At 44.7% G+C, this 18569-nt stretch overlaps 1 protein-coding gene across 3 annotated transcripts in view; it reads left to right on the top strand.

Annotated features, from left to right (window-relative positions):
• Positions 1-18569, top strand: part of LOC132582223 (nuclear receptor coactivator 5-like) — a 32196-nt gene that overhangs the window by 12253 nt on the left and 1374 nt on the right. Inside the window, exons 3-10 of one of the 3 annotated variants that reach the window (XM_060253758.1) lie at positions 338-370; positions 5609-5689; positions 6799-6881; positions 9095-9221; positions 12684-12883; positions 13516-13791; positions 14821-15033; positions 15941-16066. In XM_060253758.1, the coding sequence (XP_060109741.1) occupies positions 338-370; positions 5609-5689; positions 6799-6881; positions 9095-9221; positions 12684-12883; positions 13516-13791; positions 14821-15033; positions 15941-16066 (1139 nt within the window). Of the gene's footprint in view, positions 1-337; positions 371-5608; positions 5690-6798; positions 6882-9094; positions 9222-12683; positions 12884-13515; positions 13792-14808; positions 15034-15940; positions 16067-18569 lie in introns of all 3 variants that reach the window. The other 2 variants (XM_060253759.1, XM_060253757.1) reach the window with 2 other exon arrangements.

Genomic DNA, 18569 nt, shown 5'->3' with positions numbered 1-18569 from the left:
GGCCGGCCCTGTTTATGTCAGATCCAGCCCTCGTAACAAATGAATTTGGCACCCCTGGTTTAAAACATACATTATTAATAGATGTATTTATATATACTTGGGTGTCTAATAAGAGTCTTTCCAACAGTAACTGGATTCTGTTCTGCAGTCAATTTTTCTGTATGCACAGAGGTGTCTTCCTGTTTTATGTTTTCAGTTTATTATGCCCTAATAAAGCATTGCTTAAATTTGTAAGAAGCCAGTCTGCAACATTTTTACCATAATTGATGTAGCAGCTGCTGCTTGCAGGTGCATCTTCCACACAAGTTAACCGTTGCTCTTTTCATTTTGGATCCAGGCAAAGACCCGGGTGGATCCCACGTCTTCTGGAGTAAGTAAATCACAATAGATGTGTTTCGGTTGTTAAATTCCTTTTAAGAATCTTCTTCCAGTCTTGCATGTTGTTGTGCCCTTCTGTATTCCTTTGACTAAACAAGAAACTATTTCAACTCGCTTTTCTGGGAAAGCGTTGCCCAAACTTTTATTTGAAATAACCAATACCCTTTCTTTTCAAAAGCGTTCCCTTCTGTGCCGAGTCCCTTGTCATTCAGCAACAGCATGAGTGAGTTATGAATGAGTCCGCATGTTGTGAAGAGTTCATGATGGACTGTTGACAGAAAACCTGCCTAAAAAGAAGTTTTACATTAATGTAAACTTTTACCTATTTCGAACTGGGGCTTGTTCCGGATGGAGAGCCCTTTTGCCCCCAGTGCTTCTTCTCCATTTTCACACAAGCTGCCACGGAGCTGCGAGATGGCGCACTGTTTGCCCACGGCAAGCAGAAACTACTCATAAGACGATCTTGCTTGCTGTGGGAAAGTGACACATCAACTCACAGCTCCACGGCAACTTTTCGAAAATGGAGAGAAGCGCCGGGAGCAAAAGGGCTCTCTATCTGGAACAAGCCCTAGTCTGAAATCGGTCTTTGTCTTCATATCTGGCGGGTAGGGCTGTGGATCGAATCATCCGCTTTGCATGCAGAAGGCCCAGGGTTTAACCCCTCGCTTATCCAGTTAAAAAGATCCGGTACTGGGCTGGCCAGACTTGCTTTACACAAGAGCCACATAGAATAAATGTCAGATGTTTGAGAGCGTAAGACTGGAGAGATGCGGGGGGCGGGGCGCTGTGGTGGTTTCCCTGGAGCTTTTCCAGGTAAGCCACAGAGTGGAAGCTGAAGGGAGGTCTGTGTGGGTTCTCTTGGAGCAGCTATAGGCAAGCCAGCGGAGACCCCCCCCCCCAATTCTCTTTGCGGGCCCACAATACTCACAGAGGGGGGGATTCCCCCCATTTTCTCAGCAAGCCCAGGATGACTCCTGGGTTGTGATGATTCTTACTGCATGCCCCTCAAGAAATATCTGGGGACTTTGGGGGTGGGGCCAGGAGACTTTGGAGGTGGAGCCAGGAACAAGGGTGTGACAAGCATCATTGAATTCCAAGGGAGTTCCGGCCATCACATTTAAAGGGACCACACACCTTTTTTAATGCCTTCCTTTCATAGGAAATAATGAAGGCTAGGGCACCTTCTTTTGGGGCTTATAGAATTGGACCCCCTGGTCCAATCTTTTGAAACTCAGGGGATATTTTGGAGAGATGCCCTGAATGCTATACTGAAAATTTGGTGCCTCGACCTCAAAAAAACAGCCCCCCCCCCCCCCCGCCCCAGAGCCGCAGATACTCCGGGATCAATTCTCCATTATTTCCTATAGGAATAAGTCTCCATAGGGAATAATGGAGTGCCCAGCAGACATTCCCCTCCCCCTCCCCGCTTTCTGATGACCCTGAAGCGGGGGGCGGGCCTCCAAAGTGGGGGATCCCCTGCCCCCATCTGGGATTGGCAACCCTATTTGAAGGCTGCACAGCTACCACAGTGGGCTCAACATGACTTAGGGACTGCACCGCTGCCAGCACATCTCTGACTGCCCAGAGCTGGCCAGCGGGGCCCCGCACGGTTCCTGGGCTGTGCCACCACCACTGGGTCCAGCTTGACTCAGGAACTGTAACAACTGCTGGAGGCAAGCGTGTTCTCTGAGCTTGCACTGAGAGCACCATTTTACTTTTCAGGGGATTTAACCCCCTTGTGTATTTTTTTTTTTTAAAGTTTAGATTTTTTGCAAATTTGGGCATGCCTCAAGTTTGTAGAAAAGTCTCTTTAGCTATCCACACAGCCCTGATCTGCAGATTTAGCTATCCACAGACCGGGGGGGGGGGGGGGGCCACGGGTGTCTATTAGAATGTACGGTCAGTTATGCTTGCTGCATGAAAGCCACCAAGGCACGATACGAAGGGGCAAAGGATGAAATCCAAGGTGCAGTGAAACAGACACTAAGCTTCCCATCGGCTTTGGCGTTCCTTTCCCCAAGGTTGATATTATACAGCACATACATGAATTATTTGCTCCCGTGATCTCCTCCTATTAGCTACACCTGCAAATGATTGTTTCTTCATGGTCTGCTTTTTTTAAAAGCCAAAACATTGAATGAATCCCCATCCAATCTGTGACTGATATGGGAATACAGCTAATTATTCTTCATTTCAAAGAATGCAGTCAGTTTGGCAGTCACCTTTTTAGGTAGGAAAACCAAGGAAAGTGGTATTGGTTGTGCTAAGAGGCAGCATCACAGAATAGCTGCCTCCCAGTAACAGAATATTTCCTCCCAGTAACCTGTCTTTGCTGTCCTAACTTGCAAGGAGTTAGAAACACACATCCATATGTGCCTTGTCTGCGGCTAGCAATTAGAAGCAGAAACAGCCTGGCACGTGACGCGAGGCATGGAAAGATTTGGCAATATCTTTTTAAAAGTTAATTAAAACTGTTACACCCTAACTTACCTATTGTGTCATGGCAGCATCGGTGCCATAAAGGTGCCATCACTATGCCATGTTGGCGTTTTTGAGCGTGCTGTGGTTCAAACTACAAGATTTCCCCTCCCTCCTTGTGGCCTTTTAGTTCCTCATTTGGAAATGAACCGGGCCACAGTGCTGCTGTTCTAGGGCAGTGTTTCCCAACATGTGGATCCTGACCCAGAAGCGGGTCGCGAAGCCTGTGAAGGCAGCTCCAGGCTTGTACAGTTTTAATAATGTGTGTTATTTTTTTGTGGGTTGTTTGTCCCAAGTGGGTCTTTATACCAAGTAAAAACCTGCCTAAGTTTCGCAGGGCCTGTAAGATGGAGCTCTTCTGCAGGGCTTTTAATTGATCCTAACAGATGCCGTCTGAAATCCTTGCTTCCCCCAGCACCTTGCCATCTATGTGCGTAGGCTGTGCCAATGCGGTTGGAGATGCTGTGTCAAAACACTGTACCAATTGAGCTGAAGCTTTTACCAACTGTTTGAACCTGCGGTCTTAGGCCAGGAGTGGCCAAACTTGCTTAATGTAAGAGCTACAAAGAATAAATGTCAGATGTTTGAAGAGCCACAAAACAAGAATGTCAGATGTTTGAGAGCCGCAAGACAGGAAGGAAGGAAAATGGGGAGGGAGAGATGGAAAGAAAGCAGCTTTAAATGCATTCTCCAATGCATTTAAGTCACTTGGAGAAGTGATTGAAAGAGAGAAATGTCTTCCCCAGGCTGACCTGTGGGATTGGGGGTCTTTGAGAGCCACACAGCATGCTTGAAAGAGCCTTATGTGGCTCCCGAGCTATGCCAGTCGTCTGAGTTATGGTCTTTTTGATTTGATTTATGTGTATTATACTTATGAGATAATTTACTCTTGATACGTTATTTATTGATATGTTTTGATATGTTTACTCGATGCCTTATATATTGTTATTGTAATATTTTAATGTTGCAAGCTGCCCTGAGCCCGCTTTACGGGATACGATGGGGTATAAATCACAAATTAAATTTTGACTTGTGGGTCACCATACCCAAAAGGCCGAGGACCACTGTTCTTGAGACCTTCCTTCAGGGATGGAGTGTGCTGATAAGCAGCGCTTTTTTGTAGCAGGAACTCCTTTGCTTATTAGGCCACACACCCCTGATGTAGTCAATCCTTTAGGACAGTGATGGCGAACCTTTTAGAGACCGAGTGTTTAAAATGCAACCGAAAACCCACTTATTTATCGCAAAGTGCAATTTAACCTGAATACTGAGGTTTTAGTTTAGAAAAAAACAACTCATAGTGAAATTAACAAACTGAAAGAACCTTTGGTCTGGATAGCATTTGCTTAGGAAACCAACAATATAGTAACATGTCTGAATGGGAGAATGATGGTGAGAGTGTCATAAATGGAGGCTTGTTCATTGCTCTGTTGCTTGCAGGTCTGGGTTAAACTGAGAACATGCCTTTCCCAGAGGTGTTCCTGTCCACCTAATTTACTTTTGAACATGTAATGTATATTGTAAACATCATTCTAGTTTGCCATTAAGAAAAAAGAATATATTAAAATACAGTGTGTTTAGTAGGAGCTGGTGGTTAGGGTGTCCAGATCAGCTCTGGGAGGTCCTAATTCATATACCCACTCTGCCCTGGCAGCTTGCTGGGAAACCTTGGACCAGTAATATACTCTGAGTTAACCCACCTCATAGGTTCGTTGTGAGGATAAAAGAGAAGGGGAGAGTGTGTCAAACTACTTCAGTGTCCTTTTGGGGGAGGAAGGCAGGGGATACATGACATTAGTTAATAAATTAAGTTGATGAAAGGAGTCCATTGATTTATATGGCTAAATCTGAGTCCAGCAGCATCTTAGAGTACAAGATTTTTGAGAGTCAAAGCTCCTTTTATCTAATCGAGGGAGCTCTAATGCTGGAGAGCTTGTGCCCCCTCCCCCAAATCTTGTTAGTCTCTAAGGTACCCTTGGACTCGAATCTAGTTGTTCTGCTATGGACCAGCATGGCTACCCTTGGAAACTTCAGGGATAATCTTAATTGTATTAACTAGAAAGTGATGTGAGAAAGGAGGGCCAGTTTGGTGTAGAGGTTAAGTGCGTGGGAGCGTGCGTGCCCACAGAGAGGGCTTCGAGTGCCGCCTCTGGCACCCGTGCCATAGGTTCGCCACCACTGCTCTAGGAGGATTGGCTACATCAGGGGAGTGTGGCCTAATATGCAAAGGAGTTCCTGCTACAGAAAAAGCCCTGCTGAATAAGCATTTATCGGCTAAGCATTTACCGCAGCACCTAAATCGCGAAAGGATGAGGCTTATTTTCCTTCCAAGTCTCTGCTGCTTGTCATGTGAAACATCAGCCGGAGGGTGCTCCTTTAAGAGCCATCATCCGGGAAAAGGAAAACGTCTGATGTGTTTTGGATGCTGATGGTGTCAGGTGCCCTTCCTCCTCTCCTGCACTGCTTCTGTGTTTCATGGCTCTTCAAGAGTTTTCTGCAACAGGCGTGAGGTATGGAGAAAAGAGCTTTGCTAGTACTGATTGGAGCTGAGAAGATAGGTCCTGAAGTCCTCTTATCAGTGCTCCACCAGAAGAAAGTTAAGAGTGCCAAGCCTTAGTGTGAACTAACTTGAAATAGGATTCAGGACTCCCTGGGGAGAATATCCTTTATACCATCAAATGAAGAGTTCTGCTCCAGTTAAACGAAAGGGTCTTCTGACACTCCTTGTATTTTTTCCCCTCCCTCCCTTTAGCATAAATCCCTACAAAACAGTTCAGAAGAGCTCTTACTCTCCTCCAGATGGGTATTCAAAGGACTACGAAGATATTAACAGGTTAGAACGTGGTTTCTTTCGTAGTATTTATTTTTAAATGACAATTTGTTCTCTCTTCCAAGGCTTAAGGGCAAGCAGCGGTAGGTTATTCTTTTGAACATAACTGGTAACACCAGGCTTTCGTGAATTCGCCTCTGCTTCCCCCCCAAAAAGAGACCCATCCAACTCTTGCATCTAAAGGCGGGTTTGACGCAAACCTTTGGGAGGCTTGGGAAATTAACCCGTGTGCAGCAACCAGCACCTAGCAGCGTGTGGTCCCATGCGGGTTTTGTCTTGCTAATTATATAGCTCCACTAATGAGCAGTTCTTCTTCGCATCAGTGTGCTCTGCTTCCAACCTAACACTGGGAGCCTTCGTCAGTATTATAGCATCACTTCAGTTAACCCCTCCCTCTTCTTTTTTTGTTGCTTGTTAAGTTTACCACATTCCTAAGGATCCTTAAATTAAAAAGGTAAAGGTAGTCCCCTGTGCAAGCACCAGTCGTTTCCGATTCTACTTCCCTCAGGTTTTCGCAGCAGACTTTTTTACGGGGTGGTTTGCCATTGCCTTCCCCAGTCGTCTACACTTTCCCCCCAGCAAGCTGGGAACTCATTTTGCCAACCTTGGAATGCTGAGTCAACCTCGAGCCGGCTACCTGAACCCAGCTTCAGCCGGGATCGAACTCAGGTCATGAGCAGAGAGTTTGACTGCAGTACTGCAGCTTACCACTCTGCGCCGCGGGGCTCCTTACATTAGCCCTAAATAATCAGCAGGGTCTGTTATTAAGACAGCCAGTGTGACAGTGGTTAGAGCTGAAGTGAGATAAAGGAGCATAGGTCCAAATGCCCCACTTGGCCGTGAAGTTCACGGAGTGATTGGGGGGGGGGGCAGTTATTCTTCTTTAGTTCGACCTACCTCAGGATTGTCATTCGGGGTGGGGACACTTTGCACTGCCCTGATGTCCTCAGAAGAAGACTGAGATAAAGATACGACAGATATATCAAGAGTAATGACTATGCGGCTGTTTGAGATCCTCCCCTGAAGCACTCCTGTAAGAAAATACGATAGATGTCTTGTTTAAACTTCAGGAAACTGCATTTGCCTGATTTCCTTCTGTTGTTCATGCTTAGCTTTGAAGAACTTTTTGGACAGCAGTATCACCCATCAACAGGGAGCGAAGATAAGTATGAGAGATACCAGTATTCCCAAAAAGGTAAGACGTGGTTTTTTCTGGTGATGAAGCTGTTCCCAGCTTTTATCAAAACAGGCATTTAATGCACCTGTATAAATTGATGGCGTAGTCTCATTTGGAATAATGTGTACAATTCTAGTCACCGCACCTCAAAAAAGATTATAGCATTGGGAAAAGTCCAGAAAAGGGCAACTGGAATGATTCAAGGGTTGGAACACTTTCCCTATGAACAAAGGTTAAAACGCTTGGGGCTCTTTAGCTTGCAGAAATGTCAACTGCAGGGTGACATGACAGAGGTTTACAAGATTATGCATGGGATAGAGAAGGTAGAGAAAGAAGTACTTTTCTCCCTTTCCCACAATACGAGAACTCGTGAGCATTCAATGAAAATGCTGAGCAGTCGGGTTTGAACGGATAAAAGGAAGTACTTCTTCACCCAAAGGGTGATTAACACGTGAAATTCACTGCCACAGGAGGTGGCGGCAGCTGCAAGCATAGACAGCTTGAAGAGGGGATTGGATAAGCATATGGAACAGAAGTCCATTAGTGGCTATTAGCCACAGCGTATTGTTGGAACTCTGCCTGGGGCAGTGTTGCTCTGTATTCTTGGTGCTTTGGGGGGGCACTGTTGGAGGGCGTCTAGTGTCCTGGCCCCACTGGTGGACCTCATGATGGCACTTGGTTTTTTTGGCCGCTGTGTGACACAGAGTGTTGGACTGGATGGGCCACTGGCCTGATCCAACATGGCTTCTCTTATGTTCTTATGTGACACAGAGTGTTGGACTGGATGGGCCATTGGCCTGATCCAACATGGCTTCTCTTATGTTCTTATGTAGTGTTTTGACTTTTACGGCAGTCACTTTCTTGCTCGTGACCCCTTCTCCTAGAAGTTGCTTTTCAATTGCCAGTCTTTTAGAATGAGCTGATAGATCCTGGTCAGACATTTTGGAGTCACTAAATATTTCATGTTGCTTGTAGTTAATTTTCCTCTTACCTGCACAGAGAGGAAGCTATGTACAGAGGCATAACTAGAATACAATTTTGTTAAACCGCAAAAGTGTAGGCTTCCTGATTACCCTGCACTCAGTGGGGGGGGAGGGGGGTTAATTCACCCGCCAGCCCGTTACTGGCTCCTAAGGAACTGAGGAACAACAGAAAAATGACGTCCATAGAATGACACTCTAGGAATTTATCCTAGTTCTTGTGGTAAAGACCGTAGAAACTACATGAGACATCCTAGAGCAGGGGTGGGGACGTCTGGCCCGAGGGCCGTTTATGGCCCTTGAGATCACTTGGTCTGGCCCTCGGGATTGCTGGGCCGAGCTGAGCCACATGGTGGCCTTCTTGAGGCTTGGCTGGCCAGCAGGGATCACAGGGCCCAGCCACACTGTGCAGCAGACTCCCTGGGCCTGGCCTGGCTGACCAGGATTGCTGTGGAGCCTGGAAAAAGTCTAATATGCTAATATTAGGGGATGTGGTCTAATATGCTATTGCATTCCTGCTGGGCTTTTTCTACAAAAAAAGAGCCCTGGACCTAGAATCATAGATCTGGAAGGGACCTCCAGGGTCATCTAGTCCAACCCCCTGCACAATGCAGGAAACCCACGAACACCTCCCCCTAAATCCACAGGATCTTCATCGCTGTCAGATGGCCATCTAGCCTCTGTTTAAAAACCTCCAAGGAAAGAGAGCCCACCACCTCCCAAGGAAGCCTGTTCCACTGATGAATCGCTCTAGCAGTCAGGAATTTCTTCCTAATGTTGAGCCGGAAACTCTTCTGATTTAATTTCAACCCATTGCTTCTGGTCCTACCTTGTGGGGCCACAGACTCGGCATTTGCCTAGAGCGGCGAGCCAGAGGTGTGTTTGTGTGCCAATTTAGGGTCTCCCCACATGATTCAAATAGAAAAACAATTATTTGGAATAATTTTGCCGACCTGAATTGTTCTCCCTTGGCGGAGGGAGTTAAGTTGATAATTTTGTATGGCCCGCAAATGATATTTTAAATATCCAAATGGCTCTTGACAGAAAAAAGGTTCCCCAACCCCCTCTCCTAGAGTGTCACCCAGACATCATACCCTTCCCTAAGCACCACCACTCAACTCTCCCAGCATTTGCCGAAGTAGTGTTGGGAACCCTTTAGAGGTTCCTTCAAGCTCCTGTTTGTGCAGGCATTTAAGCGTCATCACTGCTTTGCTAGCGGCATGACTTCAGTGTGTTTGGCTTTCTTCCCAGATGACGATTTCACCAAGGATGTCCAGCGGGAGAAGCTGTACTTGCAGTTCTACCAGCAGATAGAAAAGGAGTTCGATAAAGACAGACCTTCAGACTGCGTCATTGTTTCCATCAGCAAGGATCAAGCGTAGGTCTATTTCTTAAGGATGCTCTTAAAAGAGTCCATCTGAGCTAACCCAGACATTTAATTTTCTTGCCTTGAGCAAGCACACGCCACTGATGCTTGCAGGATTCTTGCGTTTCTTTACTAAAGCGTTTTCTAAAAACAGCACAAACCGGTGGTGATTGTCCCAGGCCCAAATTATGAGTGACAGCAGCAGACCCACTGTCATGCACAGCGCAGGTGGCAATAGGGACAGTTTTCCTCTCCTGCCTACAGCTTCTCCTCCTCTTCTCACACTTTTAACTTTTGATGTCGTCTGGGGAGAGTTCCTGGAAGGCTGGAGTAGAGGTGGGCAGGTAAGCATGGTGAGAGAGTTCAGAACCTGCCTTAATGGCCGCTGCAGAGACACACCTGAAGACTTAGGGTTTACCACTGTCAAATATCGTTTGGGCTTCAGTCTTGTTGATCATGGTAGGCCTTAACTCACACCCTTTACAACCCTTGGTATGATTTCTAATCCTTATGACCAGATTTTTAATAAGAGAGTCTCTTTAAATGAGCACTATAAAATCTAGGCACAATAACTCCAGATTTTCTGCCCTTTGGTTAACTACCTTATGAATTCGGAACCTTCATATAAAACCATTTGGATTCCACATACATGTTGCCCGACCGCTTCCTTGCATCTGTGAAGCGTACTAAGGATTCTCTCATTGCGTATTAATTACAAATCTCTGTATTAAATATTTGGCTATCTGGTGTTGAAATTTGGAACGTTCTTATCAGATGACCTTTCCTGGATGTCCCAAACCGTGTTGCTTGGATGTATGTTGTTGTTAATTTTTTTTTTTTGAAAGTATCTTTTAATATATTTTAAGGTGTTGAAATAATGATCCTACAGTTAAATGTTCCAAAATTCTGGTCTGGGTTGTTACAAGACCAGGAATAAATATGTAAAGATGACGTTTTGTGAGTTCACAAGATTACTTCCACCAGCAAGGCCTTGCCATTGTTGACTGGTCAGTAGGTTTGTATCCAGACTAAACTGGCAGTTTTTGTCCGTTTCCCCTTCCAGCTGCATATTCTGCGCATGAACATTCCTCAAGTTCCTTTTATCCCCCAGAAGTAGTATTTTGTGGAAATCAGGTGGGTGGGAGTTCCATTCTGCCCTTGAAAAATTTAGTCTGGGGTTCAACCGCATGTTTATATGCTAAACACACTAGGAACCTCAATCCTGGTTACGTTTTCAGCTGGTTACATTTTAACTTCCACTCCACAGTGCCTCTTAAATAGTTCTTTTTTTCCTGGCAGTCTTTCTAAAACGAAATGCAGGTGTGTAGTCTCTCATACCCACAGCACTGTGTTAGTCTTCCCATTTTAACTGTTGTTGTTTTTTTTTTACATCAAGATAACTGTGTTTTTCTTTGAAGATCTTACAGTACAAAACAGGTTGCCCATTCAAGGTGGATTTGACACTGCTGCTTTGGTTAAAGTAATGAAAGTTTTTGGGGAAAGTAACACAGGCCCTTCTCGCTTCGTTGTTTCTCTCCGACTCTTCAGTCTCCTGTGGTGCTGACATTAACCGCAGCCTTTTAATTTGCATTCTCAAGTTATTTCCTTCCCAAAAGCTCTTACTGATTCTCAGGTTCAGTACCTTCTGAAGCACACTTCCTGTTTGCTTGCAGTCTCAGCGAAAGCTCCGTACTTTTTGCTCTAGACCTTAGCTAAACAAGTCAGCAACCTAACCCAGCCAGTTAATTCACATAAAGATATACATGCTTGGTGACACAAGCTCCCTTTTTGTATTCTTTTTATTGACTGTTCCTCAGATTGTACACCACTAGAATAATACAGTATTGGAACAAGCATTTAAGGTATTTTGAGCAAATTATTTCCATGTTAACAGCCTCTTGCCACTTCCTGTCTTATAAGATGTGGAAGTAGTGCACCCCCCCCCCCATCCTTTTATTCATCTGCTTAACATCATATCCCGATCTTGGGTATCCATTTAGAGCTATATACACTGCAGGGGCCACCCATTAGACCTGGTTTCCTTCACTCTTCTGAGATGTGGCCCCTTTTTGCCCATCTTTCTTCCTGGCTGAGTGACCCCCTACGCTTTTTAATCTAGAACAGTCATTCCCATCATAAATCCCAGTAAATGCTTGTCCAAATGGTAATAAAACACATTGCAAATTCAGCTTTTTACCCTTTCAGAGCCGAGTAAGGGTAATGCACGGCTTTGAAGCCTTCAGGTAACCCTTTTGCCAATTTCAAAGCGACTGTCTAGTGTGATACTTCACACACATGGGATGTAGGATCTCGAACGCAAATTGTGAGCCCTCAGTTAAATTGCATTAATGCACAAGTGACATTGTTGTCCTGTGGATTAAATTGCTGCTTTTGTGTGCCATCTAACTAAACTAAACTCGGGGCATTTTTGCCTAATCAACTGTACTTTCACCTTCAGAGGTTAAAAGGATGCTTTTCACATTGGGTTAATGTTCATAGCTGATGGTGGGATGGCCCCAGTCATGGTCCTTCTACGTTACCAGTTGATAACACGAAACAAACCCACCCCATGTTTTAGTGCCTATATAAATTAAGAAGATTATGCAGTGTCATAATTTCTGTTGACCATTTTCTTCACTACTTTGACATGTAACTCTTCCTGCCCAAACCCCTTTGCTCATGCTCTTTGTGCTCTTATTTGTTTGTTTTACAAATGTATGCTACAGTGCTAGAAGGGAAAGGAAACGTGTAGTTGGTTCTATGGTACTTATGCTTCCTAAAAGAACCACAGTTGTGTTATTAGGATCCACACTTTAAAGTGTTTCCTACCTCTAGATAAACCTCATGTTAGTAGTTGCCAAACTGTTTTTCACCAAGTTCTCTTGGAGTTGCCACTGAAATGAAAATAAGAATTGGTGTGTACTGGTTAACCATGGTTTGTGGTGCAGAACTTCTTGCGATTAAACCCACCTCGCTACATCCAGAATTCCATAAAATGCCATTTCCAAGGATCTCTGAAGCCAGCAAGGCCTTCACCTTATGGGTTTTGGGGTTTTTTTTGTATAATGGATGCTTCTGCACTTGGAAACACAAAAAGGGGTGGTTTTCTATTTTAAAAGTTCTTTCATACTTTTTCACACATGCACTCCAGTTGGGGGAACTCTGGTTTTCCTCGAAGCCATATAATGCTCTGTGGATTCACAAGCACAACTGCTAGGTAGTTAAAAGCCTTGAAATTCTGAAAACCTGACACAAACATCCTATCATGGCTCCTGCCGTTTTGAAGGGATTGGCTGAATTCCAAAGTCACCTTGTTGTTAGAGCGATGCCACTTTGTTTAACACAACCAGCCCGGTACTCTGAAGTCTCCTCATTTCACGCAGAATAGTAGCAACTGAGAAGTTGCACATCTCTCTCTCTCTCCGTACTCTTTTAACTTGTGAAGTAACCTGCTTCTGTTTTTTTTCCTTCAAGGGAATACTCAACAGCCATAGGCCATCGGTTGCAGGATCATGGCCTTGTGGTGGAAATGATATACCTTACATCTGAATCAGGTCTCACGCGTGCCCTCCAAGAAGTTAAAAACGATGGTTCCCCATTTTGCGTTCTTGTTGAACCATCCAATGTAGCACTTTGCTCTTGCACCGTAATCATGCTTCATCAGTCTATCAAAAGTAAGTTTAGCTTCAAGACACCTCCCCATTCATAAAACGTTACCTAGGTCTTTTTTTTTTTAAATCATCGTCACAAAGATTAAAACTTAGCATTTGAGATAATATTTCTGACAGAAAATTAAAACTCCTTGAGAAATCCATGGCTTAGCCATCTGGCAAACACGTAGTGTTTTATTAAGATTCATGCAATCGTATATTTTTGCATAGAGAGAACTATTCAGTGAGCTTCCTTTTTTTTCCCTTTTCCAATTCCCAGAACTCACTTTTACACTGAATTCTTAATACTCTTCCTCTTCACTTTGGGAATGATTTATAAAATTGTTCCCAAGCACGAAATCAATGCTATAAATGAACAAGTCCACACATGAGGCTGATCGCTGAATGAGTTGTGTGTATTTTTTAAAAAAAAAAACAAAAGCACATGCTACACTACCCAGTGTTAAATACATTTGTACCGAATCATGAACATATAACATTCGGTTAAAACTGAAATATGTTAATGCCAGAGGAGGAGTATGGTTTTTAACATTGCAGTCGAATGGTGCAAAAAAAAAATCGCGGCTTTTTTTTTTACAAAACCTTTTGTTTTGATATAACGTTTTGAAAAGCAAAGGTGTTTCTCTTCTCCGTAGTACACCGTAATATGCCCATGGAGGATGCATTGGCTCTGATAGCTAAAGAGTTTGAGAAAATTTTTGCGGACCGCGAGCAGCAAGAACGCTCAGAGATCTCACACAAAGCAGCTGATCTGGCGGATGACTACCTAGAACGAGAGCTCTGTGAGAGTTACCACGTGCCGCTAGGGATTAGACATCTCCTCTTTCTGTTAAGTGAGGGCAAACATTTATTCCTGGAAGAACTGAATTCAATAAGTGACTACCTGAAGACCAGGAGAAATAAGCTCGAAGGTATTCATTATCCTCCCCCACCCCCCCACCTCCCACTTCTTCCTCTAGAACAGCCCCGTCAGTCCCACCATTCCAAAGCCGTGTTCTGTATATAAAAGTTGCAACACCCGTCATGTCAAATTAAAGTCCTTGCTAACCCATAAAATCTCACTTAAACGCAAACATTCCTTAAAAATCAGCCTAGGTGATGCTCATACGCACTTAGTCCCCGTAGGTAATATCTCCCCTAGGTCTAACCTGGGTATGTGGTATTTAAAGCGGAGCTACGGACCACATACGCACACGCCCTTCTGGGTTCTGAACACCACGTGCATGCCAACAGCCCGTCTCTACCCGGTAGTCCTTTCTCGAAAGAAGATTATGCATAGGGTCATTGGCCCGATTCCCACAGCAGTGTGGGGAAATAAAAAAAATGTCCTTTTTTGTATAAGTTTTATTTTTGCCTTGTGGGAGCACAAGCAGTTTCAGTCCCTGCGAAAACAAGCAGCAGAGCATTCCCACACTGCGCTGGCTCAGGGAAGCCACTACCGCAAAGTGGATTAGCCGGAAGCCCTGGTCCACACGCAGATCAGTAGCTGAAAATCCTTGGTGCGTCCAGATGTCCCGAAAAGCAGCTGCTTCCCCTTTTCCCTGCCTGTCTTCTGATAACAATCGCACGTCACGTCCCAAAAGCCAATGACATGCATATTTCTTTTAAAGTTAGATTAAGCAAAATCTTGCATTCGGGATTGCAGTGGCCGACGTTGGCGGCTCGATTGTCATATTTTTACAAACCGGAAACAAACGAAACAAAAAACCCTGGAAGTTTGCGTCTTAAAATCTTATTTCTTCTGTCCATCAAACTTGAGTCCTTTTAACAAGATCTTAAAATTAATATCGGCCCGGCCAAAGATGCCGCATGGCTTAAAAAGTACAAGACTCCCATAATAACACTGCAAAGCTGCCAGCCCTTGCCATTCATTGGTTGTTCTCCTCTGAACCCGTGCCGTTTGCTGACTCTCAGTTCTCCTAAACCAGGCTTCGTTGCAGAACCCGTTTCTTTAGTGCCCGCTGTCGAAGATGCCGTCTTCCCGCCAAGTGCCAGGCCGAGCACTAGCGCCCTCCCGCAGACCCTGAGCAAACCTCCACCTCTCCTTCCGACGCCCGGACGAAATTCGGTGATGGGCCAGTCTGCCGTGGTACCTCCAACTAAGCCTGCTTTGTTGGGTGAGAGGCCTTTGGGGGGTCGTCTCCCTGCACCAGGTTGGTAAAGCTGATTGTTTTGCAAACTTAGGTTTCCATTGATTTAAAAAAAAAAAAAGCTTTGAAGCAGAATGAGACGTCTGTGTTGTTGCAATGAGCCGTTTTAGTATTTAATCCTTTAGGGGTGGCTCAAACCGGAAGGCTGTCGCTGAATGACTCCCCATCATTAAAAGCCTTGATTTAATACCATACATACACACAAGACAGCCTTTGTTGGGCATATATAAGATAGAGGGATGGCCAGGTTACCTATTTAAAAAGTACAAAATCCATACAGAATAAAATTAGGATTACGAGATAGAAACAAAGTAGCAACATAGTAAAACCTGGTAGTACTACTTATCAGGACGAGTAACCATAGCTCTATAAAAAAAAAAAAAGCTTTGCTACTAATTCCGGATCAGAATTATCAAGCAAAGAAAGCACCTTAAAATCATCAGAGGTCTCTAAGAGTCGGGCCAGTATGGTGTATAAAAGATCCCGGCGGAACGCCAAATAGAGAGGACACTGAAGAAGAACATGAGCGACAGTCTCAACACAATCAGTCTTACAGGAACAGCACCTACTTGAATGGGGAGTCCCTTGGAATCTTCCAAATAAAACGGCTGATGGAAGGGCAAGAAAAAGGCTCTGCACAAATTTGGAGCTAGAGGTTGATAGAGGTACACAGCTGGAATATTTCCATTCGGAACAATCCCTAAGTTTAGGGGAGAAACTGGTTTTGTTGGCAAGACTATAAAGAGTTTGTAGCTCTGAGCTCAGTAGACAAGATTTTATTTTTTAAAAAGCCTCAGAAAGCAAGGATAAGAATTCTAAAGATAGATCCAGGGAACTTTCTTTAGCTTCAACGTAAGATTTAATACCAGCTGATTTCCCTTCTCATTTTTCTCCCCACCCCCCACGACAGGCCCAAAAGGCAAGCCACCGCCTCTTCTAACCCAGTCTGCTAAGAGACCAATCGTCTTGGGCCCTTCAGCACACCTGCCACCGAAGCGGCCACTGCTCGGGAGACCTGGCCTGCTGCCAACACCAGGTGAGGATAAAAATATGCATTCAACAGGTTCTGATGTGTCGATACGGAACTATACAATCAACACTGGAAATATAATTATCACACCAAAGTGTTTACAAACTTATATTTTTAGTGACAGAGACTTAACAACGTTTAAACATACGCTAATGCTTCCAGAAAAGCCAGGAGCAGAGCGAAAAAGGAAATGAGTCGATCCGAAAACAAAAGTATTTCTTTGTGGCTCGGCAGCATGATGGTTGCGGAGAGATCAGGCCGACGAAGGGACAAGAAACGAAACCGTAATTTGACCTAGGAGTACGGTGCCCTTTCTCCAGTGGAATTTTTTGGATTCCTTGGAAGCAGCACGGAAGATAACAAGACATAGAGACGTGTACAGGAAATGGGCTTTGCCCCATATATGGAGTTGTGTGGACTTTTTCACTGTTAGACTTCTTCCGTGATTGCGTTTTGTAACCAGCTGCTTTTCTGGAAGCATTACTGTACGTTTAAATGTTGTTAAGTCTTTGTCGCTAAACTATACGTTTGTACACACTTTGGTGTGATAATAACACCAGGTGAGGGGGCCGACCAAGCAGGGTCCCTGCAAGGAAGCAGAGACTAGGCCCATTCAGACGTTTGGACTTGGGGCAGCATCTCGTAGATCCTTTGTCACGAGGGCCGGAGCTGGCGTAAATGTCACTTCGTTGGGCCGGGCCATGTGCAGTGTTCCCTCCAAGCCGAGTCAGCGTGAGCTAGCTCACAGATTTTTAGCCTCCAGCTCGCACATTTTTGTCTCAGCTCAGGAAGGATGGCCCCAGAGCACACTTAATTCATGCCGTAGCTCACAACTTTAACGCCAGGAGCTCACAAAGTAGAATTTTTGCTCGCAAGACTCTGCAGCTTAGAGGGAACATTGGCCATGTGTGCCACCAAATGTAGTGCCAGGTATGGGAGATATAAACTTTATAAAGGGCAAAGGCAACCCCAGTTAACGATATTATTTTTGTTCCAGTCTGCGGGTCATATATTACACAACCCTGTTGTAGAGGATACTGACCAGATCCCCACATATTACATTTTGCTTCGCTTACCTGCTTGGTTCAGAAACAGGACATGCTTTTGAATCAGAAATACCCAAGTGGTTTATGTGCATGTGAAGTGACTGCAAATGATAACTGAAGTCACAAAATATTCTTAGTGTTATTTTTTTTTTGAGAAACAGTTGCAGCCCCTGAGTAAGATCCCTGTCCGTTCAAACGAATATTAGGAAGAACTCTGGTTCTCAAGCTTTGTAGCGAGAGAGGTGTTGGGACTGTTCGATTCTCTTTTCCATAGCCAGTGCAAAGGTGTCTCTACTGCTGATGAGAAGAGAAACTGCACACCCTGTGCTTGAACATTGCCTTTCAGAAGGCAGTGAGTTGAGAAGGTAAACCTTTCAGTGAGACGGAAGCCACAGCTTTGTCTGCTAAAGCAGTATCAGAAGCAGGGGTGGAATTCTAGCAAGAGCTCCTTTGCATATTAGGCCACACACCCCTGATGTAGCCAGTCTTCCAAGAGCTTACAAGGCTCTTTTTTTGAAAGCTCTTAGAGGATTGGCTGCATCACGGGTGTGTGGCCTGATATGCTCCTGCTAGAATTCCACCCCTGATCAAAAGTATGAAATTCTGACATGAGGATATGTTTGAATTCTGAAATATTGAAAGGACTGAGGTGTCCCGCATCGCAGATAACTCAAGAACCATTCATCCAGCGCTGAATCTGAGCATAACGGAACACACCCCAGTAATATTGGATAACCGGATTGCTCGCTTCTTAGCTGTTAGGGAAGTTAGTTGACTGAATGGTTCCTTTGTTCAAGGAAGATGCTTTGACATGAAGATGCAAAGTATTTTTTAGAATGCATTCACTTCATTTATACCCTGCCTTTGTCTCCTGCAAGGACTCAAAGCTGGAGCCAGTTTGGTGTAGCGGTTAAGAGCACAGGCTAATCTGGACGATCTCTGAGCTAATCTGGTTTGATTCCCCACTCCTCCACATGCACCTGCTGGTGTGACTGAGTCAGTCTCAAGTTCTCTCAGAGCTGTTCTCGAAAGAGCTCTCTCAGCCCCACCTTCCTTGCAGGGTGTTTTGTGGGGAAGGGAAGGAAAAAGAGATTATAAATCCAGTCTCCTCCTTCTCTCCATTTTATCCTCACAACAACACCGTTAGGTGGTTTAGGCTGAGAGCATCTGAGTGGCCCAAGGTCACCCACGGCAGAGCGCGGATTCGAACCTCCGCTCTCCCAGATTCATTTGGCCACGGTGTCATCCTAAGCAAAATGGCGTCCTTCTAACCTCATTGACTTCAGTGTGTAACTCTTAAGGAGTGAGTCACTCCACTTAGGGTGGCATTTCAGAAGTGTTTGAGATGTATCTTAGGAGCAGTGTTCCCTCTAAGCTGAGTTAGCGTGAGCTAGCTCACAGATGTTTTTTAGCCTTCAGCTCACACATTTTTGTCTTAGCTCAGGAAAGATGACCCCAGAGCA

Source organism: Heteronotia binoei, chromosome 14, assembly GCF_032191835.1.
Source record: "Heteronotia binoei isolate CCM8104 ecotype False Entrance Well chromosome 14, APGP_CSIRO_Hbin_v1, whole genome shotgun sequence".
Taxonomy (NCBI): Eukaryota; Metazoa; Chordata; class Lepidosauria; order Squamata; family Gekkonidae; genus Heteronotia; species Heteronotia binoei.
The sequence above is the reverse complement of the archived record's forward strand: the minus strand, read 5'-3'. Positions and strand labels throughout refer to the sequence as shown.